Source organism: Phycodurus eques, chromosome 3 (genome assembly GCF_024500275.1).
Source record: "Phycodurus eques isolate BA_2022a chromosome 3, UOR_Pequ_1.1, whole genome shotgun sequence".
NCBI lineage: Eukaryota > Metazoa > Chordata > Actinopteri > Syngnathiformes > Syngnathidae > Phycodurus > Phycodurus eques.
Genome location: NC_084527.1, coordinates 2,745,282 through 2,772,759, shown reverse-complemented (window position 1 = coordinate 2,772,759; position 27,478 = coordinate 2,745,282). Strand labels below are relative to the sequence as shown.

Genomic DNA, 27,478 nt, shown 5'->3' with positions numbered 1-27,478 from the left:
CGAATCTATTTCAGTGAAAGTGCGCAATATTTACATAAGGCCTTCCTCTCAAAAACAATATAAATGATGTGTTTAACTTGTGTCTTGTTACTTTACTCTCAGTCACATGAATGGCTTGAGTGGAAAAAAAGCGAGTGTGTCTGTAATGTGTCCGTTCGAAAAGCCTCGGCTCCGCCTCGCTGTAGCTCGGACTATCTGCAACATTCTTCTCGGCCAAAGTCACAACCCCAAAATACTTGATTTCTCTTTTGTTCCGCTGTCATAGCAACCCTGCACAGTATAAACCGATTATTTTTGGCGCATTTGGCTGCGTTCGTGTCGCAGAGGTTCAATCAAACTCAGCTGTTCAACAGTCAAAAAGTGTGACTGTGACTCATTTTGAAGAAATACTTTCGGAGAGAACACTCATTGGCTGACACATCTAGTTTCTTTTCCACTTTTCTTGTCACAGAGCATATGTAAGATCGTGGTCCCTAAATCTTAGAACTAATCTCTTGTCTTTGTAACTTGAGTTTTTAGTTTTTAGTACCACATGAGTAGCCGGAGGGCCTGTTCTAAAAATAGCTCACCAGTTGGACGCGTCTAATTTTTGTGTTGCCATTTTACAAAAACAAAATAAAAAAAATAAAATAAAATAAAGCTTCATGTACCGGTGAGCTGCATCTAACTTTCTTTTTTAAAGTTTTGAATCAGACTTGCATTGGTGTAAATGTGGAAATGACAATGTTTAAAAAATAAATAGGGTTAGGGTTTCTCAGCAGGGTTTCAAAACTAGGGAAGGGTTTCAAAGTCGGGGTTAAAAGCGGGGTTTGCATTGGCGTACATTTGGAAATGACAATGTTTAAAAATAAATACCCAAAAATATATGTAGTTCCAAAGTCAGTAGTGTAGCACGTGACCATGAGATTCGCGGAGACAAGCTAGCGGGCGCAACGACGACGATAGCTCCAAATCATTTGAGCCAACGTGTTATTTCCGACATGTGTATCAAGTAGTAGTAGTAGGAGTAGAAGAAGAAGAAGAAGAAGAAGAAGAAGAAGAAGAAGAAGAAGAAGAAGTAGAAGAAGAAGAAGAAGGAGTAAGAGTAGGTCTCGATTCCAAAAAGGTTTTCCTAGAGTCTAGGTGAACGTTTCGGGACAGACATCCTAACCGGTACGCAAAGCGAGGTCCATAAAGGTTTGGTTGGATGAATTTGGTGCGGAAGAACATGAGCCCGGCGAAGTGTCAACTATTGCGGGCATATGGCAGACGCCAGACATTGAGCAGGGCGATGAGCCGGAGAACGCGGGCGAAGAAAGCAACACCTTTTCAAATGGTCCGATCCCGTTTTGGTCAGCGCCAACGCTCGAGCGCCGCGGGAGCCGACGGAAAGGAGAAGGCGCGCTACAAAGAGGAAACGGTGACAGAGGGCAGAGATCCGTCCCCAACTGAGACAAAGTCCGGTGACTTTCCAGTGACTGTTTTCATCGACTCTGATGTTTGGCACTTGATGGTTTTGTTAAACACGCGCCCAATCCCTATGGTCCCACTCGTGTTTCTCCCGCCCCTTCCTCCCGGTGGAATTCACTGACCCGGGAGTCACTCGTCTCTGCAGGGTGCCGGCTCGCTCTCCAATCCGTAGTGGCGGGCGACAAGAAGAGCTCGTCCTGCAGCGCCCTCACTCCCGCGTGCGCCCCCCGCACCTGTTGTGACTCGTCCGACAGGCGACAGCGATCCTGTGGCCTCTCACGTTTTGTTGGGGTTTTTTTTTGGCGTGTTTTTTTTTTTTTTTAGCCGACCGGCGCTGCCCGCTGCAGGGCCGTAAGGAACAGAAGCCTTTCGTTTGACTGAACGTCTGCTTTGCTGCCTATCTCTCCGGTGTCTCTGTTTAGGCCACCCCCTTCCCCCTTCCCCCTTCCCCCTCCCCTCCCCTCCCTAACCCCCATCCCACTCCAGTCTGACTCCGGTTGACTCTCGGGCTCCACACAGGAAGAGAGGCTCAAATCGAAAAGTTCTGCTGGATAAAGTGTCTGGTTGGAAAGCTTTTGATAAAAGGAGCTCCAAAGCCAATTGAAAGGATTCCGCGACCGGAAGAGCTGCAGGCATGAGAAGCCAGATTGCGCTCGTGTCCGCGGCTCTGCTGGCTCTCTGCTGCCTGCTGATCCCCAAACGAGGGGAGAGCGCCGGGGGGATCGTGTCCTGGTCGCGGAGGGAAGGAGACGAGCCAGAAGGGGTTTCGCTCCGGGATGAGCCCGGGAGCAAGGCAGACCAAGTGGAGGGCATCAACGGCGAGGCCACAGCGGAAGCAGGTCAGTGACGAGCGAAAGTGATGACTCTGCATTCGGGGCGGTGAGGACAGTGCCCTCACCACGTCCGGCAGATGGCATTGGTTTCCAGGATTTCTTCATTTCCAAATCGCTGTGTCATTTTGTGGGGTGTGTCAGTGACTTTCCTCCAGTGTTTCTTATCAAACACATTTTGTGGGCGTGGCTGGCATATGACCATTTTTTTTTCCCCATTCCTTGAAAAGTGAACCCGAGAATTTCTGCCTAGCAACAAGTGGCAATTCGAAAGTTTGAAAACCTTACCTGGAAAAATATCTGTGTAGGTATCCTGAGCCATTACACGGATTGAATGATTTCGTTTGTCACACTGCACAGCGAAAGTGAAACCGGATGAAAATGAGACAGAATCAGTTTTCCTAGCGTGTTCTGTTTTCATTCCAAAATGCCACAGAGTTCATCGCTAGTCGGCAGTTTTCGACAATGATCTTCGTTTCGCGAATAGGAATCGCACGCACTTGATCACCTCTGCCCAGCGGTGACGAATAAGAGCGATGAATTCCGAGGCGTCTGCTGCTTCAACCTCGCGCGTTTAAACACTCAGCGCGCACGAGTAGCAGAAGAGACGAGCCACGCGTGTAATGCGCATCAGTCCCGAGGAGCGGCCGAGATGTCGCTGAGGTTGTTATTGTAAAACCGGAGGGATTTGTGTGACTGAGACTGCGCGCCTCATGGAAAACTGCAGAGAGTTTTTTTTCTCCACGGAAGCGTCTGAGAACAGCAACGCAGCCCCTGACGGAAATACCGATGAACCTCTGCTGAGCTCTCGATTAGTTTAGCTGTCTAGGCCACGTTTTCACGACCTTCGTTCCGCCACACGCACACACTGTGTGTGTGTGTGTGTGTGTGTGCGTGCGTGCGTGCGTGTGTGTATACACGCAGGGGAATTGGGGGAAAAAAATGTGTGTGTATGTATGCTCCATGATTAAAGTGGCAAGTTTGGAAGAAGTTGAAGGGCGAATACGAAACGTTATGAAACCGCTGGCTCATGCTGGCGCCCATATCGCATTTGAAAATCAAACTCTTTCTTCCCATGTTCATTTCTCGTTCGAATTAGAGTTCAGAAATAAATTACAAGTACTTAAAAACAGGGAGTTACTTTGCAATCACCCGGTATGTTAGAAAAATGTCACAAAAATGACATAAACAGATTCTGAAATACTGATGATCTCATGAATTGAATTGTCCTGGCTGTCACTTGATAGGTAGTGGATAGAAAAAGTTTACACACCCCTGTTTGAATGGCAGGTTTTTGTGATACACCCCAAAAAAATATTAGACCAAGATAAATAACGTCCAAACTTTTTCTACCATCAATGGGAACTACATCCCGTACAACGCAGTTAGAATGATTTAAAAAAAATTTTTTTTTTTTTTTAATCCTTTCAAGAAAGGTTAGTAAAACTGAACTGAAATAATGTGGTGGTGGCACAATCAAATTCAAACTTATTCTAAACACGTTATTTCAGTTTTTTTTATTTTGACTTTCCCCTCTCAAAAAGGAAAAGGAAATAATTGAGTCGTTGCTGGCCACATTTATAGTCGAAAAGCTTTTTTTTAATGATTTAATCATGGTCACAAAACTGGCAAAAATTGATCCGGGGTGTGTACACTTTTTATACCCACTTTATGTGGACGCCATAATGAGATGAACAAGATACATTATTTGCAGTAAATAAGAGCGTTATCGTGCGTGATCCAATTTCACTTAATTGTTTGGAAAATGATTGACTTATCACAAATAACGCGTCTTTGTTCGTCTCTCTATGCCGGCGACGTTTAGTGACATGCAAGAACAATTCCGTGTTCTTCCACTAGATGGCAAACAACCAAAGTCTCCACTTTTTGTGACATTTTTTGGGGCGTGTGCCGCGGGATTATTTTGGAATGTTACAAAAAAAAAAAAAGTGCTTCAATAAAACTCATACATTCGTTGTTTGGCAATAACAGATCATTTTTAAGTCTCTAAGATTTTATGCGTGCAGGTAATTTAGGCCGAGCGAAGAGAGCGCCACAGGAGGGCAAAAAGAAGAAAAAGGACAAGAAAAAGAACAAGGGGCCTAAAGACCCCAATGCCACCAAGAAACCCAAAAGTGACAAGAAGGGGAGGAAGAAGGGCAGGCAAAGGACGACGACGACAACTCTTCCACCCACCACGACAGGTGACGCTGCGAGCCGAGTTTGCACTTTCAAGTGCGTCCATGGCAAAGTTGCTGACTTTGCGTCTCTGCGCTGCCTTCAGCTATCCCGACCGAAACGTCCATACAAACCGACCCTGATTACATAGAGTACGCCTACCCCGACGTCGGTAAGTTGCTCCAACATTATTCTTATTTGAAATGGACTCCTTCTGTGGAGGCAGACGCGCAAAAGATGGGAGAAGTTCAACTCATATCATTGCTAACCAAAAGTGAAAAAGCTACAATGTTGACTTCAAAGGTAAGGAATTACTTGTATAATGCAACTGAACATTTTGTTCGTTTAGAGTCTCAGCCGTAGAGGTATTGAAGATTTGAAGAAGTCGATTTCTAAGTACGATCCCCACGAGTGTAGGGTTAATTAGAGGACTCCAAGATAACAATTTGCACCTCTCCAGGAGCAGAAAGGTGCAGTGTGCGCTCAAGCTTTGAAGGTCAAGTGTCACGACTGCAGAGACCGTCCGTGCACTGGAGGCTCCTGCTCCAATGACACAAACCACCGTGGCCCTCATTTGTACAACATCTGCGTGTGTACTGTGAGCAAAACCTCATTATGCAGAACAAGATTGAATTTTGCGCTACAAAATATGAAAAGTCACAAGTATGCACAGTAGCCCGGCCCAAAATTGATTTGCTTTTGAGTCGGGATTGTACCCGCTGAAATGAATCAAATCCAGCGGAATTGTCTAAAGCAAAAGTTGCAGGGAGTGAAGGTATCGGTAAGATGACAACGTCGCCGCTCTGTGCGTTTCCCTGTCAGACGATGACTACTGGAAGCCCGACGACGACTACTGGGAGGCCGATCCCACTCCGGCCAGTCCAGCGTCGGAGGTCACAGGTCTTCCGTACGACGGCTGGAAGCCGGAGGAGGAAGACCCACTCGCTCCAGTGGCAGAGGATGATTTGGATTGGGATCCGGTGAAGAAAGACCCAAAACCCCCAGTGACGGAAACCGAAGACGAATACTGGAAAGCAGAAGAAAAAGACCCATCACCTCCAGTGACGGACACCGATGAGAAGTACTGGAAACCAGAAGAGGAAGACCCATCACCTCCAGTCACAGACCCTGAAGAAGAACACTGGGAACCAGAAGAGAAAGACCCATACACTCCGATAACGGACGCTGAAGAAGAATACTGGGAACCAGAGGAAAAAGATCCCTCACCCCCAGTGACGGACGCTGAAGAAGAATACTGGGAACCAGAAGAGAAAGACCCATACACTCCAGTCACAGACACAGACGAAGACTACTGGAAACCAGACGAAAAAGATCCGTCTCCAACAGAGACCGATGACTATGAAGTCGACTGGAAAGAGGTGGACCCGACACCCGCTGGCCCAAAGCTTGACGAGAAGACCGCCACGGATGACGGTGATTACTGGGATTCCACATGTAAGTCTGTTGCTTTCGTTCTTCTCGTTTTCTTACTTCCAAAGAATGCACTGCTCGTGGCTGAGGGTGTGACAAAATGGTGGGACACAAGACTTTACATTGGTAAGCTCTAATTCAGGCCAATGCTTTGGGCAGCTTGGGATAGGGACGGACGGGGGAGCCGCCGGGGGTGTCAAACTCATTTTTGTGTCTCGGGCCGCATTGTTGAATCACCAAATCGTATTATTACCATGACACAACAAATTGAGAGATAAATAGTTTTGAAATCAGAAGACAAGAGTAATAGTTTGTTCAAGTATTGTTTAAGTTACTGTAGAAGAAGGGTTTGGTCACAGAAAAAGGCAATAGCCCGACAAGATTGACGGCGAGCCTGAAATTCGGGAAGAAGGGCAATTTCAAATGAAACAAATCTTTTAAGTTTGGCATAGAAGAAAAAAAACAAAAACAACAAAAAAAGCTGACCGAGTTCTCTGATACCGGTTGACATCAGCGCGTCAACGGGTAAAAAGAAAAACGTTCAAAACCTTTTAGGCTCAGTGTCGCGTCCAGTTAAGCGACGGGGGCCAATATTTGAACTGATTGTTCCCTTAGAAAAAGTCAACAAATGTACTTTGTCATACTGCTACTCATAAAAATGTCCAATTGATATAAGTCTTTTATAGGTTTTATAAGTCTACTTTACAGGATAGCAACTGAAATATGACAAAATGTTACGCGATTAGATTTGGCAGAGGAAACTTGGGGGGGGGGGGGGAACAGCTTTGTCATTGGGCAGTTTTTTTTTTTTTTTTTTTTTTTTTTTTTTTCTTCCATTCATTGATTGATTCCCGATTGGATCTTTTGCTGCTGCAGTTGCGGTGCCAGAGAAAGTTCCAGTCCCGGATGGCGAAGAAGTCGGCCCCGAAATCAAAGTAGAAACTCTCACAGGTAACCGCCGCCACTCCAACACGCCAGAGGTGAGAGCGGCACACGCCGACGACGGGCACCCGAGGGGGAGGCTCTCTCGATTCCGTGTCGCCTCCATCTGTGTTGCAAGGAAAAGAGCTTGTGAGGAATAATGACTCATTCAGCACATGGGAATAACATTAAAGTCAGTCTGTCCTACTTTTCAGACAGGAGGGCGGCTTGGGGGTGGGGGTGCGCACGTCACAGACCAAACTTTCCATGGTGGTGTTTTTTGTTTTCAAGCCTGAGGTCTGATCGGAATTTGGTTATCATTCCTGTAAAATTAAACATAAGAGTTCTCCATCCAATGAGACAGTGTTCTGCGTTCGGTTGCCGCGGTGGACGGCTTGAGACATCCTAAAAAAAAAAAAAAAAACCGCACAACATAAGTCATCCCATGCAATGTGAAAACAACAACATTTGTTTATCTTTTCATGTAGAAGAGACGACAAACACGCCACCCTATGAGGACACTTGGTACGATGAGTACGACGAATACGGGATGAGTATGTGCCACGCACACAACCGCTCTTTCCATGACCAAATGTTTAGCACCGCCCGGACAGTAACTTTCCAAATAACTTTCGGTTTAAACGGTGTGACCTTTTCCGACACGTCGTGACTCCTAATGGAACACGCGAAGCGTCGATGGTTCAAAAAGTCCAATTGTCTCCGCCTTTTTGAATGTTCGCAGGGAAAAAGGAAGGCGAAACCGATGACAAATGGATGGAGAAGGAAAGAGAGCGAGCACAAAAAGAAAGGGAGAGGGAACAGAGAGGTAGGACAGCGAGCTGGGAACTTTGTTCTTTTTTTTTTTTTTTTTGCTTATTTATCAGCAAGACGCCAGACGACATGACACACGATTCCTCTGCTCGCCAGGGTGAACACGGCCTGTGACCCAAGTGCAAAAGTAATAGCAGATAACAACGTGTTCCCTCCCATTGCATCACATTACGCTCATAAGGGAACACAGATGTGATTTGGACTTTTGTTTTTAACACCGAAGGTTCTCTTCAATTCTTTGCCACATTACTTGAGCGGATTGGATTGAGTTTGGTGGGCCGGCATGGCTGAACTATTGTTCTTTTCGCGATCGAAGCATGTTAAATGAATTTAGATATTGGGCCAGCAGAATGGAACGTGAGCTCTAAATACATTCTTACACTCTAACAGATAGCGTCACGTTTGATTTCATGTACGTGAACGCCACGAAATGAAAAGAGCTACAAAAACCTGAAATTCCCAGTGCATAATATAATTCTAATTGTAAGAAACTTAACAAAATGTTTAAAGGTGTACGTTGGACCAGAGCACACTTACTTGGGAGTCTGTGTTCTGTTTTTTGTACTGCTCTCTTCTCCTCACGAGGACTTTTGGCCTCGGCAGGCGACTGCGCTAAAACAGTGATGATTCCCCTGATGAGTTCTTGGTTGAGCAAGAGAGGAGCGATCTGTGACCAAAGCTTTGGAATTGATTTTTTTTTAAAGACGTGCTTTTTGTTTTTCTGACCTCTGCTAGAGAGAGCACAGAAACTGAAGGAGGCCGAGGAGCGTGCCAGGAACAGACCACGTGTCTACAAAGAGCCAAAAAGTAAGTCGAATGGCGTCCACGGTCTGGAAACGATGGTGTGAGCTTTCTTTTTTTCCCACATTCCGCATGGCCAGAATGTCCTCCCCTGGGGATGGAGTCCCACAGGATCGAGCCCGATCAGCTATCCGCCTCCTCGATGTCTCAGTATGATTTTGCACCTCAGAGGGCACGCCTCAACATGCAGGTACACATCAGTCAGGGTGAACACGCAGCACAGGCATCATTTTAGCTTCCACTCATGTCTGGGGGGGGGGGGGGGGGGGGGGCGGGACACTAGCTAGCAGACACACACTGCAAAATAACTGCAGACTCCACGAGGCTCCGTTTTGTAGCGGACCAACTGAGCGGGAGCTGCGGTGTCCATTTGAAATGTTTTCCCCTTTTTGACTACCATAAAGACAGTAGGCATTACATTAGGTATATCAACACAATGTCATGGGATGAAAATGATGAGAAAGAGAAAACTTGCAGGTCAAAATGATAGCAAAAGCAGGACAGCTGGTGCAATCCCTGTTTTGTGTGATGAAATAGTAAAGAACCCATCAATAACTCAGCAAAGACTTTGTAGCAACTCGGCCCTCGTCTCGCTGGCTTCCAGGGCTCGGACGACGAAGACCACCCCCGAGGCGGAGCATGGTGCGCTAACTCAGAGGACAGAGTCCACTGGTTTGAAATTGACGCTCGCAGGGAGACCGAGTTCACAGGAGTCCTAACCCAGGGTCGAGACTCGCAGAATGAGTGAGACAGAAGCACACATGTGAAAACACTTCCCGTTCTGGCCCATTGCGCCTCCTCGAATACGTGGACGTCCCTTGTGTCATTGCAGGAGCGACTTTGTGACGTCATACTTCCTGGCTTTCAGCAATGACAGCAGGGAGTGGACAACCATCCATGATGGATACGCTGACTGGGTGAGCTCACGAAAAAAGGATGTGACGCTCCCCAAACCCTACCAGTCAGTACTCGTCTTCTTATGTAGTCCCGTTTCCTTTTTTTTTTTTTTTCTGTCCAGCTGTTTTTTGCAAATAGCGATCAAGACACTCCGGTCTTGAACCAGCTGGCGGAGCCGGTAGTGGCCCGCTACATCCGAATCATCCCGCAAAGCTGGAACGGCACACTGTGTATGCGACTGGAGGTTCTGGGCTGCCCGTTGCCCGGTGAGTGTAACACACAGTCGTGCGTACAAACACATGCACGCACATACACTACATTGTATTTATTTATTCCACTCTCTCCCCCTCACACAGATCCAGATGTTGTCCAGTACAGGCAAAATGAAGTGACTCCAGTAGATTATCTGAAGTTCAAGCATCACAGCTACTCAGAAATGGTGGCAGTGAGTATCCTATCCTTCCCCTCAAAGTCCAACAGTTCCCAGTCTTTAAAACATCCATCCGTTTTGCGAGCCGCTTGTCCTCACAAGGGTCGCGGGAGCGCTGGAGCCTATCCCAGCTATCGTCGGGCAGGAGGCGGGGCACACCCTGAACTGGTTGCCAGCCAATCGCAGTCTGTAAAACATGTCTGGGAAATGTTTTCAGAAAAAAATATCAAGAAATTGAGCACACTATTTCTTGTCTTACTGAAATCCGCCTGTTTGGCGGCCGGGCCTTGTCTCCCGCAAGTGAGCGACAGTTCACTCGCCCGATATACCGCCGGGCAAACGGCCATGACGTCTGGGGGTGAGGTTAGGGCGTTGCGACGAGGTGAGCGGGTAATACTTGGAAGTGGAGCTCAGAGTGTGGGGGAAAACATTGTCATGAAGGCAGTACAATTCTTTTGACTCATAAAAAGCAGCACCTCGTACACTAACAATTCTCAATTAAGTGTTCTTATACGTGCGCATGCGACAGTAACATCGACAAACAAGAATACCCCGCCTCCAGAGACCCAACAATCTGCACACAAGCTGTTCAAAAGTCAATGTTCCATAATGTCCCCTTCAAATCTCATGCAACTTGATATATCAAGAGATCTTGCTCTCACGCACCAGAGGGCAACTTGATCTTCCAAACTCAAGAAAGTTGCGACTGTTCAAATTGAATACAGTGCGGTTTTCTAACGAGCTGCAAATGACCCGTCGGTAGTGTCTTGGGTCACATAGCAGACGTTCCTGCAACTGATCACCTGATCCTGAGGATGTAGTCCACCTTTGGCCCCAAAATCCGCTGGGGACGGGTGCTGGATGAGCGGGACGAGCCGTGTAGAAATCCCTACGGATGGTTGAATGAGCCGCCGCACGTGCGTTCAAACTGAAGACAGTAAAAACAAGCGATAGTGACGCTGAGCCTGACTTTCAATCTGTTGTCCAGCTTATGAAGTCAGTGCACGAAGAGTGTCCCAAAATCACCAGCGTCTACAGCCTCGGCCGCAGCTCCAAGGGACTGGACATCATGGCCATGGTGATTTCTGGCAACCCCACGGAGCATGAAATAGGTGAGCGAGGCCGGGAGAAAACAGAATTTTACTGTCTAAAGTTAAAGCCAGCAGTTTGAATAGAATCGATTCAGCAGGTCAAAAGGATGGCGCCCGTTTTGTTTCTTGTTTGTACTGACCAACACCAGATTGTGTCATTGGCTTTTCGTTGACAGACGACGACCGTCCTCTTTGGCCTTTTGTGCAGGTGAGCCGGAATTACGCTACACAGGCGGTCTCCACGGTAACGAGGCGGTGGGCCGGGAAATGATCCTGCTTCTCATGCAGTACCTGTGCAAGGAATACGGGGACCGAAACCCCCGAGCTCAGCAGCTGGTGGATGGAATACGCATCCACTTGGTGCCATCGCTCAACCCTGATGGACACGAAGAAGCCTTTCAAGCAGTAAGTTTAAAAAAAAGGGAACGAAAAATGCGTAGGAATGGTGGTGAATGATGGCTAACTTGGTTGCCTGTGTCCTGTTGCTTTCTCCCCGTTCAAGGGCTCAGAGCTGAGTGGATGGACCACCGGCCACTTTACCAACGATGGATTTGACATTTTCCAGAACTTTCCAGATCTAGGCAGCATCCTATGGGATGCAGAAGAAAGGGGCATGGTGCCCAAACTATTCCCCAACCACCACGTTGCCATACCTGACCACTTCTTGCAAAACAGCTCTGTAAGTGTCACGGTTTTCTTCGAGATGGAACTAATGTATCGGGCAAGAGTCGAGCGCAAAATATCAGAAGTACTGACCTGATTCACAGTCTAAATTGTAATATTTGCTCAGAGATGTTATATGTATATTCCCAACAGTATATGCTCTTCTTTTCGTTGTGTTTCTCTTGGCTGCACTGCTTCCAGCACGATATGCGGATGTTAAGATTGATTTTTTATTTTTTTTTGTCTCAACGTGTTGCCGTGTCAATCTAATCTGAATCAGTAGCGCTGGATTGAGTAATTTAAGCAGTATTAGCAATGGGACTGTGTCTTTAACCAATCAGACTTGAAATTGATTCTCACAAAGCCAGCAAGTGTGGCCCTCATTGACGTCAGCAATTTTGCTGTCACCGGTGGGTAAGATGAAATTACATTTTAGGGGGCCTTTTATTCATTTTGAACTGCTCCAGATGACGTGCAGTGTGTGCTCTTATATTGCGTTTTTGATGCTTTCTAGAAATGTGAAATATTAGGGATGGGAAATAAAGTTGACTATTAATAGGTGACTTAATTCAGGTAAGTCCCCTTTGAAGGCCCACGTGCCAAATGAACGGCCCACCGCTGTAATGTATATGGAGCCTTCCACTTCACTCGTGTGGACCTGATCCTCCTGTTTGATCTCAGATTGCAGTAGAAACCAGGGCCATCATCTCTTGGATGGAAAGCCACCCGTTTGTGTTGGGCGCAAACCTTCAGGGTGGCGAGTCATTTGTGGCCTACCCATACGACAATGTACGTGCCAACAAGCCTGCTGAGGACAAGCCCCACAGCCGGAAGAAGAGACAGTATGACCTCACGCCTCTTGACTGTGCATGATTTTTTTGTGCATCCTCCTCACTAAAATACTTTCACACAGGTATGAAGAAGAGGGCTACGATGTGACGGAGTGGGGACACGGATACCGGGTTGAGCCGGATCACGAGTGGAGGGACAGAGGCTATCTAGACCGTGAGGGGTGGAGGGGGCACGGCTACGAACAGGGTCACGGATACGACCAGGGACACAGCTACGACCGCGGCCAAGGCTACGACCGCGGCCAAGGCTACGACCAAGGCTACGACCACGGCCAAGGCTACGACCGCGGCCAAGGCTACGACCGCGGCCAAGGCTACGACCAAGGCTACGACCACGGCCAAGGCCACGACCAAGGCCAAGGCCACGACCACGGCTATGATCCCAGCTACCACCAGGGTTACGACAACAGAGAGGAAGACGACGACAGGGAGAGAAGCGGCGGCTACCATTACGGTGAACCCGAGGAAGAGGTCCGAGAGATTGCAGACGAATCGCTCTTCAGGTGGTTAGCTGTATCCTACGCCTCCACACATCTGACCATGACGCACAACTACCACGGGTCCTGTCACGGGGACGTCGCTGCGGGAGCCCACGGCATCATCAACCGAGCCAAGTGGAAGCCAATCACCGGAAGTAAGTCGAGACCAGTAGGTTCATTTGCTGCTGAAAGCACACACGACGTAAGCTTGAATTGTGTCTCTTTCCCCAGGCATGAATGACTTTAGCTACCTGCACACCAATTGCTTGGAGCTGTCCATTTTCCTGGGCTGTGACAAGTTCCCTCATGAGAGCGAGCTGCAGCGAGAGTGGCAGAAGAACCGAGAGGCCATGCTCATCTTCATGGAGCAGGTTGGACAACAAACTACCCGGAAGTCATGAACTCTCAAAGTACACTGCGGACAAAGGCAGTGGTGGGCCCATCAGGCCAAACGCTATCAGGACCGCTGACCTACATTTACAACCTAATGTATTTGTTCCATGAAATTGTATGAATCTATTCCCAACCGGTTATTCTCTCAATTTTGGAATGTGTCTCTTGGCCACACTGCCTCCAGTTTGCGTGTGTGGATGTTTCATCTTTTGTCCAGATTTCAGCCTCTATGTGTTGCCATGTCAACGTGATCTGCACAGGCCCTTCTGAATCAGCAGTGCTGGCCAATGTAACTTACATTACATTAGCCATAGGACAGATTTCATCATATCATTATTCTTTGGGAGCCAGCTAGCTTGCTCACAATAACGTAAGCACTTTTTCATCCTTTAGTTGGTCAGAGGAAGCAAAATTCGACTCGCAAAGCACATCTGTAGTATGTTTTATTTAAATTTCTTGTGTTCTTGGCATGTGATTGGATAAATATCGATTCTGAGTTGTATGCTGTTGCGTCTTTGTATAGTATTGCCTGATTACTATAATTGCCACATGATGGGTGGATTAAGTTGGGTAAATCCTTACCAAATGCACGGCCGGTAACTGGAAAACACTTACAGGAAGTGAAAATGGAAGAAAACTTGCTACCTATCCTTGCTCACAATCACCCTCCTTAAAGGTGTTAGGTGGTGATATCTTGGTAAACTGCATAATTAAGTTTCAGGGAAACTCGGGGTAAAAGCCCAACGCTTTAATTGATTGATTGACTGATCAAGAGGTGTGAAAATGTGTCGTTAGTTTTTGTAGGTTGCCCTGAAAAAAAAAGTAGGCAGAAACTACACTTGTGTGACTAATTCAACTGTTTTTGTGCGTAGGTTCACCGTGGCATTCGTGGCATTGTGAAGGATGAGCAGGGCAACCCGCTTGCAAACGCCACCGTGTCTGTCGAGGGGATAAACCACGACGTCACCACAAGTCAGCTCAAATGCACAAGTTGCACGTGAAGGTGGAATTTGTACTTAAAGATGACATTTGTCCCTTCTATCTCCCCGTAGCTTCAACCGGAGACTACTGGCGGCTACTAAACCCTGGCGAGTACCGCGTAACGGCCAAAGCTGAGGGCTTCGCCTCCTTGACCAAACTTTGTGTGGTGGGTTACCAGGCAGGGGCGACCACCTGCAGCTTCAACTTGGCCAAATCCAACTGGGACCGCATTAAACAAGTACGTCAATGAAGCCGTCACGTGACAACAAAAGTACTGTGAGAGTCGTGCTTTGGCATTAACCGAAGAGGCGTTTTTTTTGTCATTTGCCCACAGATTTTGGCTCTTCATGGCAACAAGCCAATCCGCCTGGTCAGCCATGGCAACACTATTGTCCAGCCCCCAATTGTCACCAGCAATGGCCGTGTGGTTAATGGCAACAGTGGGATCTCACAAAACGCCCAACTAAGCAAGGAACGGTTGAGGAGACTGAAGATAGCTCGCATTCGCCGCCTGCGACAGCAGAAGCTGATGCGCTTTAAATCAACGACAACCACTACGCTACCACCGACGACTACCACAATTCCCACAACGCCGGAGATCACCACATCCTGGTACGACTCATGGCTAATAGAAGAGGGACAATCATCCACTCCTGGTGGCTTCACAGACTCCATCCTGGACTACAATTACGAGTACAAGATTGAAGACTATTGAAGAAAACTCACCGCGTTCGTACCCGTGATGTTCTCTGAGCTACAACAATCCAGAAATCATTCACCCAGCTAAGCCGTACAGTTCAGTGTACTTGACTGCGGGTAAATTATACGGCAGAAAGGAAATACTGTCAGTTACGTTAATAGTGTGACATCACAGCAGAGCGGTGCAATCGTCCGTCAATTCATAACCATAAACTAGGAAAAACAAAACAAAAAAACAAAAAACAAAAAGTGATGGGTTAAATGTATGTAGCGGCTCCCAACCACTACCATAATGCACCACACCAAATGGTATTGTATGGATAATTTATTTTCGGTACCCATAACAAATATTTACAAAGGAAACGCAACTGAACAGAACTGACACAAACTGTACTGCTTGGTGGTAACAGGGCTTTTGAATAAACAATGTTCACATCTGCAACTTTAAATCTTTAACAATTGTATATTGTATAACACTAGAAAATTAATCATCTTTTCTGTGTGTTCATGCTGCGTCTTTCTGACACAATATTCAGTCTTTTTATACGTGAATTGTTTTTTATTGCAGATGCACATTAAAACCAACTTTTTTTTTTTTTTTTTTTAATTCAAGATGTAATTATTGACACTGTCGTTCTCCATGAAATATACATTTTACAGTATGTCACTGAAGATTTAAGATGGCCGGCAGATCTCATGTGGAAGTTGTTTCAAATCAATAAAGGCTTTCACAGACCAACTTGAAAAGAATGCAGATATAAGTCAGGCAAACCTCACAATACTTGAGTACTGTGACGGGACTACGCTCCCCTCAGTGGCTGATGTTCATCTCGCTCTCGTCGTCGTCACCCGCAGAAAAGGCCGAGAAGCTGATTGGCTCGCAGTCGAGAGTGCGCAAGTTGACAAGACATGCCGTTTGGGTGCTGTGGAACTTTGGCACGGTGACCAAAAGGATTTCCTGGCCATCAGCACCTGGTGAAGTGAAAGGACGAGTGATTCGCATACCACATTTCGAGTAGAATGCAAAGGTTAATCCCAATCAAAATTTATTCAAATGCCATTCATCCGGTCCGTCTCCCAGCATGCCTTTCCTTGCCCAGAAGCGAGTGCATTACAGTACCTTAATTGCTCCCCCCTTCACTTCACTTGAGCGGCAACGTAGATAAAGCTTGTACGTAACTCTTAATTTTGGCTTACATATAAAGCAAAAAAAATAGATGGACCAATGGATGTCTCGAAACTGAAAATAAGTTGGGGCAGTCAAGGTACCGCTATATCATATTTTAAAATTAAATATATACAAGTAAAATATCTGCATATCTCTAAGGTATCACACATTGGCATTAAATTGCATATACGAAACGTAGAAATCTATATTATAAATAACTTCATTTATTGCGGGGCTTTGCTGGAATGCAACCCCTGCGATAAACGAGGGTCGACTGTATATTACATACTGCAGGTAAATTCTCCTCGTTAAGCAAACGAGCTCGTGTACACACACAGACGGACCTGTAAGGCGCTTTGACTCAAACGCCGGGGCGGTCCCGCTGAAGTAAACATGCGGGCACTCTTCCAAGATGAACGGATCTTTCATGTAAAATGGATAACAACCTGCAAAAAAACGAAAATCCACAGCTATTGTATGAATGGCTTGGAACTGATCATCTAGATGATGCTACAAACAACAAAGAGCCTGACGCACCAAGGGTATCCGGTGCTGTAGGAGCGAGGTGGCGCAATCGCAGCGTTTCTTCCAGAATCTCCAGATGACCGTTCATGCTGCTGTACCGCTCGATATCACTGACATTCTGACCTGAGGTGCCCAGGAACCTGAATGGAAGAAAACAAAACAAACGAAACTTTGAGACGAATGTCCATCCAGACATTTGCACATGAGTGTTTGTGTGTGTATTCTTCACATTTTGGGGACATAGATCTGTTTCCATCATCATGTCATGGGGACTTCTTACTGTATGGGGACCAAAAACCAGCAAACTGTTTTAAATTAATTTAGAAACTATTCTGAACAAGCCTTATGAAATGTAATCAATCACGCCCTTTCAAATGTGATTTATTATCAGTGTTGATTAAGAAAGACCTGGACCACGTCAAAGACGCTGAGCAGAGGTACGCTCACTGTGCCACCTAAGGCTACACAAACTTTTGGAAAGAGTAAACAGTAATATGAGAGGTCAGCACCCATTATTATTCTTGCAATTGTATTCTAATTCAGTACAATAGTGCATAACTTAAAAGATGCAGAAAAAGAAAGTACAGCAAAAGACATTATTGCTTGTATTGCTCTTCGCTTTATGCAAAGCTGGCTCGACACCGGGAACGTGCACGTCAAGCTAAATCGGGCTGCGTCAAAGCCCTAAGCTTTCCAAAGTGGTCAAAGGAGAGGAAAAAAAAAAAAAAGCAGCTCGATCACATTCGCAACAGGGGAAAATTTTGCTTACAACGCTGCCGTCATGGAGTCAGGAAAGGGCGAACTAGTTCCATTTAAGCAAACTCCTAAAAAAAAAAGCGCAGGGAAGTAACTGCCCTACTGTCAAGGCTTTTTTTTTTTTTTTTTTTTGTTTTTTAAAAAGGAAGAGCTTGCGACCTTCATCTTTTATCAGTCTCTCACAAGCCAGAAAAGAACTGGGTGCAGCCACTGTGTACACACACACAATGTCTTTCCACGTGAGTAGGTAATTTCGCGGCGTCAACAGTGCAATGAATCGCAAATATTGTGTATAATTTTTTTAAAAAAAATGACAACATCATTATTGATATTGGTCAGCGCCTGTTAAACAAAGGCAGAACCTCGGCCAAAGAAACAGCGGTATGTGTGAGCCAAGATGAGGGAAATGGGGATGCTCATTTCAAATGTGAGGAAAAAAAATGGAAGACCTCATAGATCCACAAACGAACATGGAGATGCCTGAAGCTGTGAAGGCGACATGCGGGTATGACAGTGAGGCAGCAAGTTCATTATTCCAACACAAGCCAACAAACTTGGGCATGCCCTGGTTGAAGCAAGCAAACATAAAAACACAGAGTTTCATCACAGCCAATGAAGACCTTGTAATAAAGCCACCAAGTTCCAAGAAGTCCATGAGGAAAAGTGGACTGACTTGCTGTCGGCTGCAGGACTGAGGAGCATCGGGGGAGTCTCGATGGAACGTGGCCACTCTTATGCCTTTTAATGAACATTTTCACAAAATACCAACACAACTACCTACATGGATCTGGCAAAGGTGTGTGCCAGCCAGATGATTCTCTTTAAACGATGCCCCTATCTGCATTTTGAGCAAGAGACACTACTGATCGAGCTATCGGAAATGGAGGAAAAAACCACGCAGACGCTTCAAGGATTATCGTCGACGGAAACCCAGTCGGCCAGTTCTGATTCCCCGAAGCCCAAAAATGCTGTGTGCTTAACAAATTGTTGTTGAAAGTCTCCCGTTTTTCACTTTGCATCCACCAGGTGGCGGGAGCACGCAGTCATCTTGTAGACTGTGCTCGACGTCACAGACACCGAGATGGACCAGCTGGTCAAATTTCTCTGACGTGACAAAAGAGTCCATAGTGAGTTTCCTCGAATCCCCGAAAAGAACATGCAGCTTGCCAAGATCAGCCAAGTCTTGATGGCACTCAAACAAGGAAGATTAGCCACATTTCAAAGCCAGAACTCAGATGAAATTGGAATACATCCACAGATGGTGAGTTATTGGACTTATTCATTTTTTTATATTTTTACTTTTGATTTGTTGTTCGGTCACATTAATAAGGGGTGTTTGTGTGTGCGCGTTGTTGATGTTCCTCACCTCACTCCGTCCACAGTGGCCTGATATGGGTTAGATGCCAGTTGCAGTGTGGGGTAGACCGAGGACAAAGGGAACATACAGCGGTGCAGAGGCTGCTGAGGCAGCGTGTAGTTGGTGGGGTCATACTGGCCAGGCATCACATCCACTGGGACCGAGGCCTAGCAGGGGAGGATGTAGGTTTGCAAACTTTGGTGACAAACAATAGACTCCCTCTGAAAGTTAGGAGTAACATTTCACAGCGGTCAGAGTGCACCACAAGCAACTGTAAGTAAAAGAGAGCGGCGAGGTCAGGGGGCGCACGCGGGCTCACCACCAGCTGGAGCAGCAGCTCGTCCAACAAGCGAATGGCCTCCACGCTGCCAGCCTGAGTCTTTTTGGTCAGGTACTTGGCCTAGACACCGACCGAAAGTTAGATTTCAAGCAGCAATTATTTGACTTTTACTGTTGTTGACACTGTTACCTATTACAGAGGAAATCGATACATTTTAACGCGGACATAGATATCTTTTTCATGATTTAACATTTCAAGATTTGTGTGAAGAATCACCACCACTTACAGGACAAAGGTGTTAGTGTATGCCTTGCCAGAGGTCAAAGGTCATATATCACAGTGGACCGGTTACATTCTTTTCCTAAACCTTGTATTTATTTAAAATGGGCATTAATTTTCCCCATTACAAATATCAGCTGGGATGGACTGCTGGAAGTAAAACCCTTTCACCATCATAAAGCTTTTATCGAACTATACTACTGTCGAGTTACAACCCCAATTCCAATGAAGTTGGGACGTTGCGTTAAACATAAATGAAAACAGAATACAATGATTTGCAAATCACGTTCAACCTATATTTAATTGAAAACACTGCAAAGACAAGATATTTAATGTTCAAACTGATAAACTTGATTGTTTTTAGCAAATAATCAACTTAGAATTTTATGGCTGCAACACGTTCCAAAAAAGCTGGGACGGGTGGCAAAAAAGTTGAGGAATGCTCATCCAACACCTGTTTGGAACATCCCACAGGTGAACAGGCTCATTGGGAACAGGTGGGTGCCATGATTGGGTAGAAAAGGAGCTGCTCTGAATTGCTCAGTCGTTCACAAGCAAAGATGGGGCGAGGTTCACCTGTTTGTGAACAAGTGCGTGAGAAAATAGTCCAACAGTTTAAGGACAATCTTCCTCAACGTACAATTGCAAGGAATTTAGGGATTTCATCATCTACGGTCCATAATATCATCAAAAGGTTCAGAGAATCTGGAGAACTCACTGCATGGAAGAGGCAAGGCCGAAAACCAACATTGAATGCCCATGACCTTCGATCCCTCGGGCGGCACTGCATCAAAAACCGACATCAATGTGTAAAGGATATCCGTAAGTGCAACTTGAAACTCTACTATGCAAAGCGAAAGCCATTTATCAACAACACCCAGAAACGCTCTGGAACAGAGCTCATCTAAGATGGACCGACGAAAAGTGGAAAAGTGTTCTGTGGTCCGACGAGTCCGCATTTCACATTTTTGGGGAAATTGTGGACAGTGTCCTCTGGGCCAAAGAGGAAAAGAACCATCCGGACTGTTATGGACACAAAGTTCAAAAGCCAGCATCTGTGATGGTATGGGGCTGTGCTAGTGCCAATGGCATGGGTAACTTACACATCTGTGAAGGCACCATTCATGCTGAAAGGTACATACAGGTTTTGGAGAAACATATGCTGCCATCCAAGCAACGTCTTTTTCCCGGACGCCCCTGCTTATTTCGACAAGACAATGCCAAACCACATTCTGCACGTGTTACAACAGCGTGGCTTCGGAGTAAAATAGTGCGGGTACTAGACTTGTCTGCCTGCAGTCCAGACCTGTCTCCCATTGAAAATGTGTGGCGCATCATGAAGCGTAAACTGCGACAAGGGAGACCCCGGACTGTTGAACAGCTGAAGCTGTACATCGAGCAAGAATGGGAAAGAATTCCACCTACAAAGGTTCAACAATGAGTGTCCTCAGTTCCCAAACGTTTAGTGAATGTTGTTAAAAAAAAAAGGTGATGTAACACAGTGGTAAACATGACCCTGTCCCAGCTTTTTTGGAACGTGTTGCAGCCATCAAATTCTAAGTTAATGATTATTTGCTTAAAAAAAAAAAAAAAAAAAAAACGTTTATAAGTTTTCACATTAAATATCTTGTCTTTGTAGTGTATTCAATCAAATTATAGGTCAAACGTGATTCTATTTATGTTTAACACAACGTGCTAACTTCATTGGAATTGAGGTTGTCCAAGATGTATACTGACGGACTGTTTTAACAAAAACGACCAAAAGTGTTGTTTTATTTGAAATATCAACTCCCCTTTAATTGTTGATTGCTTTCTTTTTTGTTTGCTTATGGACATCTCACAGTGAAGTGCTCTCTATTCAACTGTTGATCCCTTTTCATCTTATGAGGCAACCCTAGCTGCCATCCTAGTCTATGCGGTCTACACGACGTGCAGCCGTGACCCACGTGTGGCTCACCTTGGTCGAGACGTCCTTGTCCTGCGTGCTTTGGCTTAGGAGGTTTCCCACCATCAAGACCCTCGAAATCGTCGCCGCTCCGCTCTGCTCCCCCTGGTCGCCGAGTTGACCCGTTACCATGTCGACCAGCAGCTGTAGGCCCAGCATGCTGTCTGCGTGACTGCTACCGAGACCCAGCCCTGAGACGAGCAGAACAAATCTGCACAAGAAAGAAAACAACAATAGACATTACAAAACGGGATCATCTGACGCCAGCCGCACACCAAACGAAATGACGGACCCCGACGGAGCTGGACAAATGCAAACAAATTACAGTTGCCGACTGACCGTGGCACACCTCCAAATGAGCTGCGACAAAAAAAACAAAACAACCTCTGACATTCTTATCGGGAGCAGCGTTTTAAAAGGGTCACTGAAATTTCATTAATCAACAAAGAACACCAGGCGATTGTCAAGCAAATTGCAGATTGCCTAGGACACTGTGGCTAAATTTCCCCATGGCCGAGGAATACAAAGACAGGAAACGGGTGAGAAGAAAGGACAAACTGTGGCTAAAGCCCTACATATGTTTTCATGACGATAAAAGGGGCATTTTTCAATCTTGTCAACAAACATTTCAAGATGGTGATCGCACATCCTTTGCAAATATCTCCAGGATGCGCATGGAGATATTCGAGAGGCTTTGCTAACTCAGGGCCTGGACTGCTTGCCAGCATCAATGGAAAAATTAATTCACAATTCATCATCAAGATATTTTGCAGTAGAACTTGACGCCATCTGTCCAACAGTCATAGCTCAAAATTGGATGTGTGTCGCAATAATACAATGATCCCGAACCACGCACACCGCTCAACGCGACTGAATTTTTCAGGTGTTTACTCACGTTGCTCTGCGTGCAGATGGCTGAATATGTAGGAAGAGTTTTGTGTGCGTTTACCTGTCAGCGTTGAGTGCAGGTCTTACGGTCTGTGCGGGGAGATCAGCTGTGCAGAGGTCCTCCACTGTGAACTTCCCGTCATTCCTCTCAGCTCCATATACAGCAATAACACTACCTGTAGAAAATAGCAGTCCATCAATGAGGCTGCCAGTCCATTTGTGTGACAAACCGCAAAATGGAAAACCCCTCTCACCTGTGACACACCTATCCCTGTCAATTTTGCCTTCCAGTTTGATCCTCTGCAGCTCATCCTCCAGAATCAGCTCATCGTTGTCGCTGATGTACTTAACGCGTGGAGGCTGGGGCAGCAGGTTGTGCTGGGGGCAACCAGATGGAGAAAAACAAGTCATGACGCGCACCACTGGCCAGAAGCTCGTTACACCTGCAACTGGTTTATACAGTGCATCCTGAAAGTATTCACAGCACTTCAATTTTTCTACATTTTACGTTACAGCCTTATTCAAAAATGGAATAATTTCATTTGACCTCAAAAATATTACACACAACACGGCAAAGTTTTACTGAATCCTTGGCCACCTCGCTGACCAAGTGATTACACAATTTGGCTGTAAAATGAAAACTGTGGAAAAAAGTGAAGCTGCTACGAATTCTTTCCAGATGTTGTGGATCTGACGTAATGCAAACCTCCTGACTGATCTCTTTTAGAATGGATGGCTGCAAGTCCATACGCTTGAACAGAGTTCCCACAACGCAACACTGCTCCCCTGTCTGAAGATCACACAGTGTCCGGACAAGCACATCGGACCCTACACAAAAAATGGAGACTTATTATAGCAATTTTCCTGCATGCTGCGATTCCCAACCAATGTGCAGTGAGAGATTATCCAAACATTATTTACTACAAGTGACGTACAGTATCTTAGGCCCGGTACAGACAAAAAGACAAGCGGGCTGTTTTTTTGTTTTTTTTGGTCTCGATTATGCTCCGTCCCGACAAAAGACGCCTGAACGGGTCCGAAACGCGTCGGGCCGACAAATTGAAATACTTAATATATTTACGACCAAAAATCTTCACGTGTGTGAGGAAAGTCGGCTACTTCTCGAGTCACGACGTGGTAAATTGTGACACGAAATGGAACGCAGCCGATCAAAGCAGCAGCCTGTCGGAGGAACAATGAAACCATTTTCCAAAAGCAAGTCTTTTCTGACAACATTGCCATTCTACAACACTCCCGCCTCCGTCTATCATGGGAAACACTCAGCAAATATCGGCGCATGACAGGAAGTGACTGCTCGTCTTGGATTTTGTGAGAGATGAGAGTTCTGCCTCGGTGACTTGTTTCTAAATGGGTGGTTGAGCAGAATCTGTATGTGTGCGGTGCTCTGTGTTGAGATGATCAGAGCACACGACACACAATACCACCCAAACTGTTATATGTCTGATATTTGAGTTTCCTGTGTGGGGTCTGTCACAGAGAAAGAATCTTGTAAGATTTGAAAAAATCTCCTTGTGTGTACCAGGCCTTAGGTCGTCTATTTCCGTTAGCCACAGGACTAACTATTTAAACACCTCTCAACTAGATGGCAGAAGCTACATAACCGTAGACAAATTCCTTGTGTGTTTTTTTTGGACATACTTGGCAAACAACGATGATTCAGGATTCTGATTCGGATTCAGTTTTTGTGACACTATTGTTTGGTGTATACCGTGAGATGAATGTCAAATAAATGCTTTGTCTCGATAAAGGTTGGGACACGCTGCATTCCCGCATAGAACACGTACCCCACTTCTGTTGGGCTTTCTCCGTGAGTAGAGGTCTCATCTGCATGAGTCGCGCTGCATAAATATGAGCATACTGACGATTGAAACTCCGCTCGCCGACTCCGAAGCGCTCGGAGCAGGGAGTGTAGGCCGGGGAAGCCCTCTCAAACACGGGCGCAGCGTCCTCGGCCGGGCGGCGCAGAAGAGAGGAGCCGTCTCTCGGCGCGCTCAGATCGGAGAACATGCTGGCCCTATTGACGCATTCCAAAAGTTCGAGTGAAGTGGCCATGTCGTTCATAAGCATGACGCGCGTTGAGATTGCTAGCAAGGCAATGAAGTTAGCAAGTGACCGCTTCCAAACGTCATGTGTTGTTTTGAAAACGTGTATAACGTTGGAAGCTGAAGCTCTTACCTTGGTCGTCTTATTAAATGGGACTCTAAAAGCAAATGTCTTGAATTCGGTGCAACGTTTGTTATTGCTACGACTTGTCTTGCCGCCAAATGCTCGCTCTTCCAGAGATGTTTTCAAAGCGTGGAGATGAACCACTGACGGCTAACTGATGACGTTGTAATGTCTGCTACTGGAAAGCGTAACACACCTCGGTAGGATTCGGTTAATTTCTACACTACTTCAAATTGCAGCACAAAAAATCATCTATTTTGAATGGTGTTCTTTTTTTTCTTTCTTTTTTTTTTTGTCGTAATACGACAGTAAAACGCGACTATTTCATCTTCGTTTATAGAATATCTCTACTGTGATGTGTTTCCGGGCTGTTGTGTATTCTCGCGAGAAGCTGTACTGATCGAGAGAAAAAACCCTCGACACAACCCATTTTAGGAAGACTGCGAATGCTATAAACGGAACAAACAACATGATGGTTTGACGGAAGCATGGTCTAAAGGTAAATTAGTCTTTCCCCCAAATAAAATTGTCGTTGTTTTTTTTTTTCCTCAGCCGCAATTTATACGTCATTGATTCAAATATTTTCGTCGCCTTTCTTCTGACGTCACAATAGGGTCGCTCCGCATCACGCAGGCTCGCCATTTTTGCTTGCGCTTGTCTTTGTACGCCGCTCTCTGCAAAGAGATTCGGGGCGATTTACTGACTCGCCTTTCACGGTTTTTTTTTTTTTTTTTTTTTTTTTTTTTTGTATATATAACAAAACAATGCAAGGAAACAGGGGTCCTCACCAGAACCACGGTCCCAACCGTCAATCTGGCCAGGGAGACCACAAGAAACATGGAGGCAATACGAACGGCGAGGAGCCGAGCGACTCTACTAGCCGCCCGAACGAGGCCTTAACGCTGGACTTGCAAAGCTTCAGGAAGCCCGGTGAGAAAACCTTCACCCAGCGCAGCAGGCTCTTCGTAGGAAACCTGCCTACCGGAGTCATGGAGGACGACATTGAAAAGCTGTTCGCGAAGTACGGCAAGGCCACCGAGATTTTTGTCAACAAGGACAGAGGCTTCGGCTTCATCCGCCTGGAGACCAGAATCATCGCCGAGATCGCCAGAGCCGAGCTCGACGATACCCCGTTCAGAGGTAGACCCATCCGCGTTCGCTTCGCAACTCACGGCGCCGCTCTGGCGATCAAGAATCTGCCGGAGTTTGTGTCCAACGAGCTGCTGGAGGAGGCCTTCTCCGTGTTCGGGCAGATTGAGCGAGCGGTCATCATCGTGGACGACCGAGGGAGGCCCACCGGGAAGGGGATCGTGGAATTCACCTCCAAGCCGGCGGCCAGAAAGGCTCTGGACAAATGCAACGACGGCGCCTATCTGCTCACCGCCTTCCCTCGCCCCATCATCGTGGAGCCCATGGAGCAGCTGGACGACGAGGAGGGGCTGTCGGAAAAGCTCATCACCAAAAACCAGCAGTACCACAAAGAGCGCGAGCAGCCGCCGCGCTTCGCTCAGCCGGGCTCCTTCGAGTACGAGTACGCCATGCGCTGGAAGGCCCTCATGGAGATGGAGAAGCAGCAGTACGAGATGGTGGACCGCAACATGAAGGAGGCCCAGGAGAAGCTGGAGGCCGAGATGGAGGCGGCCCGTCACGAGCATCAGGTGATGCTGATGAGGCAAGACCTGCTGAGGCGGCAGGAGGAGCTGCGCAGGATGGAGGAGCTCCACAGCCAGGAAGTGCAGAAGCGCAAGCAGGCCGAGCTCCGGCAAGAGGAGGAACGCCGGCGGAGGGAGGAGGAGATGCGCATGCGCAACGAGGAGATGATGAAGCGCCAGCAGGAGGGCTTCAGGGGCGGCTTCCAGCCCGAGAGCAGGGAGCAAGACATGAGGATGCACTTGGCCTCCTCCGGCATGGCGGCCGACAACGCCGCTCTCATGGCGGGCCCGGGCGGCGCCGGCTTGCCGGGAGGCCAGGGCGGCTTCCCCAGGGGCCTCCCCGGACCCGGGGACTACGTACCAAACAAGCAGCGCAGATTTTAAATGCTACATTTGCGTACTCGGCCGGATTGGTTTTCGGAGTTCACGGAGAGCGAGCTGTTACCTTTGTTCTTGAAAAAGTGGCACGTGTCTTCATTTTTCCTTATCTTCTGTTGAATTAGCATCGTTAAAGAAGTAATTACTCCAAACTTCTCCATTGAGCCATGTGTTTTACTTCTCACTTTTTCATATGGATACTAAAAGATGTTTGTCTGAAATTTGTTGTTTTCTTTAATAAATTCTGCAAAAACACCGATGAGACTCCAGGTTTTTTGTCTTGTTTCTTTTCAAAAGACCATTACCCTTTGCCAAATAAGTGAATGCAGTCCTGCAGCGAACGAGATTAGCAATGCAGTCCTGACTATCGCTGTAATTGAGGAGGAAGCTCATTAATCATTCCCAAGTCCTGTGATGAGTCACAAAATGGCGCCGGAACAATATGTCAACAAAACCAACGATGTGTGTTATAGATGTACTTAAGTCATCTTTGGTGGGCAGTTTCAGCCGCGAAATGAGACCATCGACGGGGAATTTTCTTCCGCTATTGGTTTCCGTTCACTCTGCGAGGGTTACGTTATTGAGTAAAGGTATCATTAATCAGAATGTGCCAACTTGTTATCACAAATGATTGTTGCAGGAAATCCTTGACTGTATTTCCCAAGGTGTTTCACACTCTGCGGCATATACGAGTCATTCCAATTTAATTTCCTGCTATGAGCTATTAAAGCAGACAAACTCGTCCTAAATGAGCTTGCCCCACCCCCCCACCCCTTTTTTTTTTTTTTTTTTTTTTTTTTTAATCTTAAGATTTTTATACATTTCTCAGTGACCACAAGACAATTTTCATAAACATTACACTTACCTGTAGTTTTTTTCCCCAATTTTTTATATAATGTTGTAGTGTCATACCATAGAAAATATTGATTCTGAAAGAAATCAATATATTTTTTGTTTTTTTTAGCAAATCTGTTGAAGTCTCCAAATAACCTATGGGGTGTGTTCATTTATTCTCAAACGTTCTATTTGTAGAAAGAAAAAAAAAAGCTTTTGGGTAGAGGCCGTATATAATCACCTTCCAGTCATAAAGCATATATCTGGGGGAAAAAAAAAAAAAGTTTCGATTGCAGTGCAGCAA

General features: G+C 46.2%; 3 protein-coding genes across 5 annotated transcripts; 2 read left to right on the top strand and 1 right to left on the bottom strand.

The window, feature by feature from the left end:
• Positions 1-1,916: 1,916 nt before the first annotated feature.
• aebp1b (AE binding protein 1b) lies at positions 1,917-15,660 on the top strand. 3 transcript variants are annotated; one of them, XM_061671421.1, is made up of 23 exons: positions 1,917-2,288; positions 4,307-4,483; positions 4,564-4,629; positions 5,280-5,912; positions 6,765-6,839; positions 7,298-7,363; positions 7,552-7,635; positions 8,376-8,447; positions 8,522-8,631; positions 9,046-9,185; positions 9,274-9,358; positions 9,460-9,604; positions 9,695-9,783; positions 10,757-10,880; positions 11,068-11,264; positions 11,362-11,538; positions 12,204-12,364; positions 12,436-12,650; positions 12,699-13,007; positions 13,084-13,223; positions 14,118-14,217; positions 14,298-14,464; positions 14,561-15,660. In XM_061671421.1, the coding sequence occupies exons 1-23, from the start codon at positions 2,084-2,086 to the stop codon at positions 14,939-14,941; spliced, it is 3,918 nt and encodes a 1,305-aa protein (XP_061527405.1). In that variant the 5' UTR covers positions 1,917-2,083; the 3' UTR covers positions 14,942-15,660. The 3 variants fall into 3 exon arrangements, with proteins under 3 accessions (XP_061527405.1, XP_061527406.1, XP_061527404.1); XM_061671422.1 differs by adding an exon at positions 11,036-11,067 and having other exon boundaries at positions 11,148-11,264; positions 12,436-13,007; XM_061671420.1 differs by having other exon boundaries at positions 12,436-13,007.
• Positions 15,454-24,788, bottom strand: pold2 (polymerase (DNA directed), delta 2, regulatory subunit). Its single transcript, XM_061671423.1, has 11 exons — positions 24,320-24,788; positions 23,929-24,158; positions 22,830-22,951; positions 22,378-22,501; positions 22,185-22,299; positions 21,248-21,446; positions 19,051-19,131; positions 18,741-18,898; positions 16,631-16,758; positions 16,438-16,539; positions 15,454-15,897 (listed from the first exon to the last, which is right to left on the bottom strand). Exons 2-11 carry the CDS (start codon positions 24,149-24,151, stop codon positions 15,737-15,739), a joined length of 1,413 nt encoding a protein of 470 aa, XP_061527407.1. The 5' UTR covers positions 24,152-24,158; positions 24,320-24,788; the 3' UTR covers positions 15,454-15,736.
• Positions 24,789-24,907: 119 nt separating this feature from the next.
• On the top strand, positions 24,908-26,591 carry nono (non-POU domain containing, octamer-binding). The gene has a single exon (XM_061671424.1). The coding sequence runs from the start codon at positions 25,075-25,077 to the stop codon at positions 26,344-26,346; it is 1,272 nt and encodes a 423-aa protein (XP_061527408.1). The 5' UTR covers positions 24,908-25,074; the 3' UTR covers positions 26,347-26,591.
• Positions 26,592-27,478: the final 887 nt, after the last annotated feature.

What these genes read in the sequence shown, in the direction of transcription:
- aebp1b (XM_061671420.1), top strand. Translation starts at nt 2,084, where the DNA reads ATGAGAAGCCAGATTGCGCTCGTGTCCGCGGCTCTGCTGGCTCTCTGC. An exon ending in TGATTACTGGGATTCCACAT is followed by an intron (nt 5,913 to 6,764) that starts GTAAGTCTGTTG and finishes TTGCTGCTGCAG; the next exon opens with TTGCGGTGCCAGAGAAAGTT. An exon ending in CCCCACGGAGCATGAAATAG is followed by an intron (nt 10,881 to 11,067) that starts GTGAGCGAGGCC and finishes CCTTTTGTGCAG; the next exon opens with GTGAGCCGGAATTACGCTAC.
- pold2 (XM_061671423.1), bottom strand. Translation starts at nt 24,151, where the DNA reads ATGTTCTCCGATCTGAGCGCGCCGAGAGACGGCTCCTCTCTTCTGCGC. An exon ending in TAAAAGAGATCAGTCAGGAG is followed by an intron (nt 22,502 to 22,829) that starts GTTTGCATTACG and finishes GGTTGCCCCCAG; the next exon opens with CACAACCTGCTGCCCCAGCC. An exon ending in TACAGCACCGGATACCCTTG is followed by an intron (nt 16,540 to 16,630) that starts GTGCGTCAGGCT and finishes GTTTTTTTGCAG; the next exon opens with GTTGTTATCCATTTTACATG.
- nono (XM_061671424.1), top strand. Translation starts at nt 25,075, where the DNA reads ATGCAAGGAAACAGGGGTCCTCACCAGAACCACGGTCCCAACCGTCAA.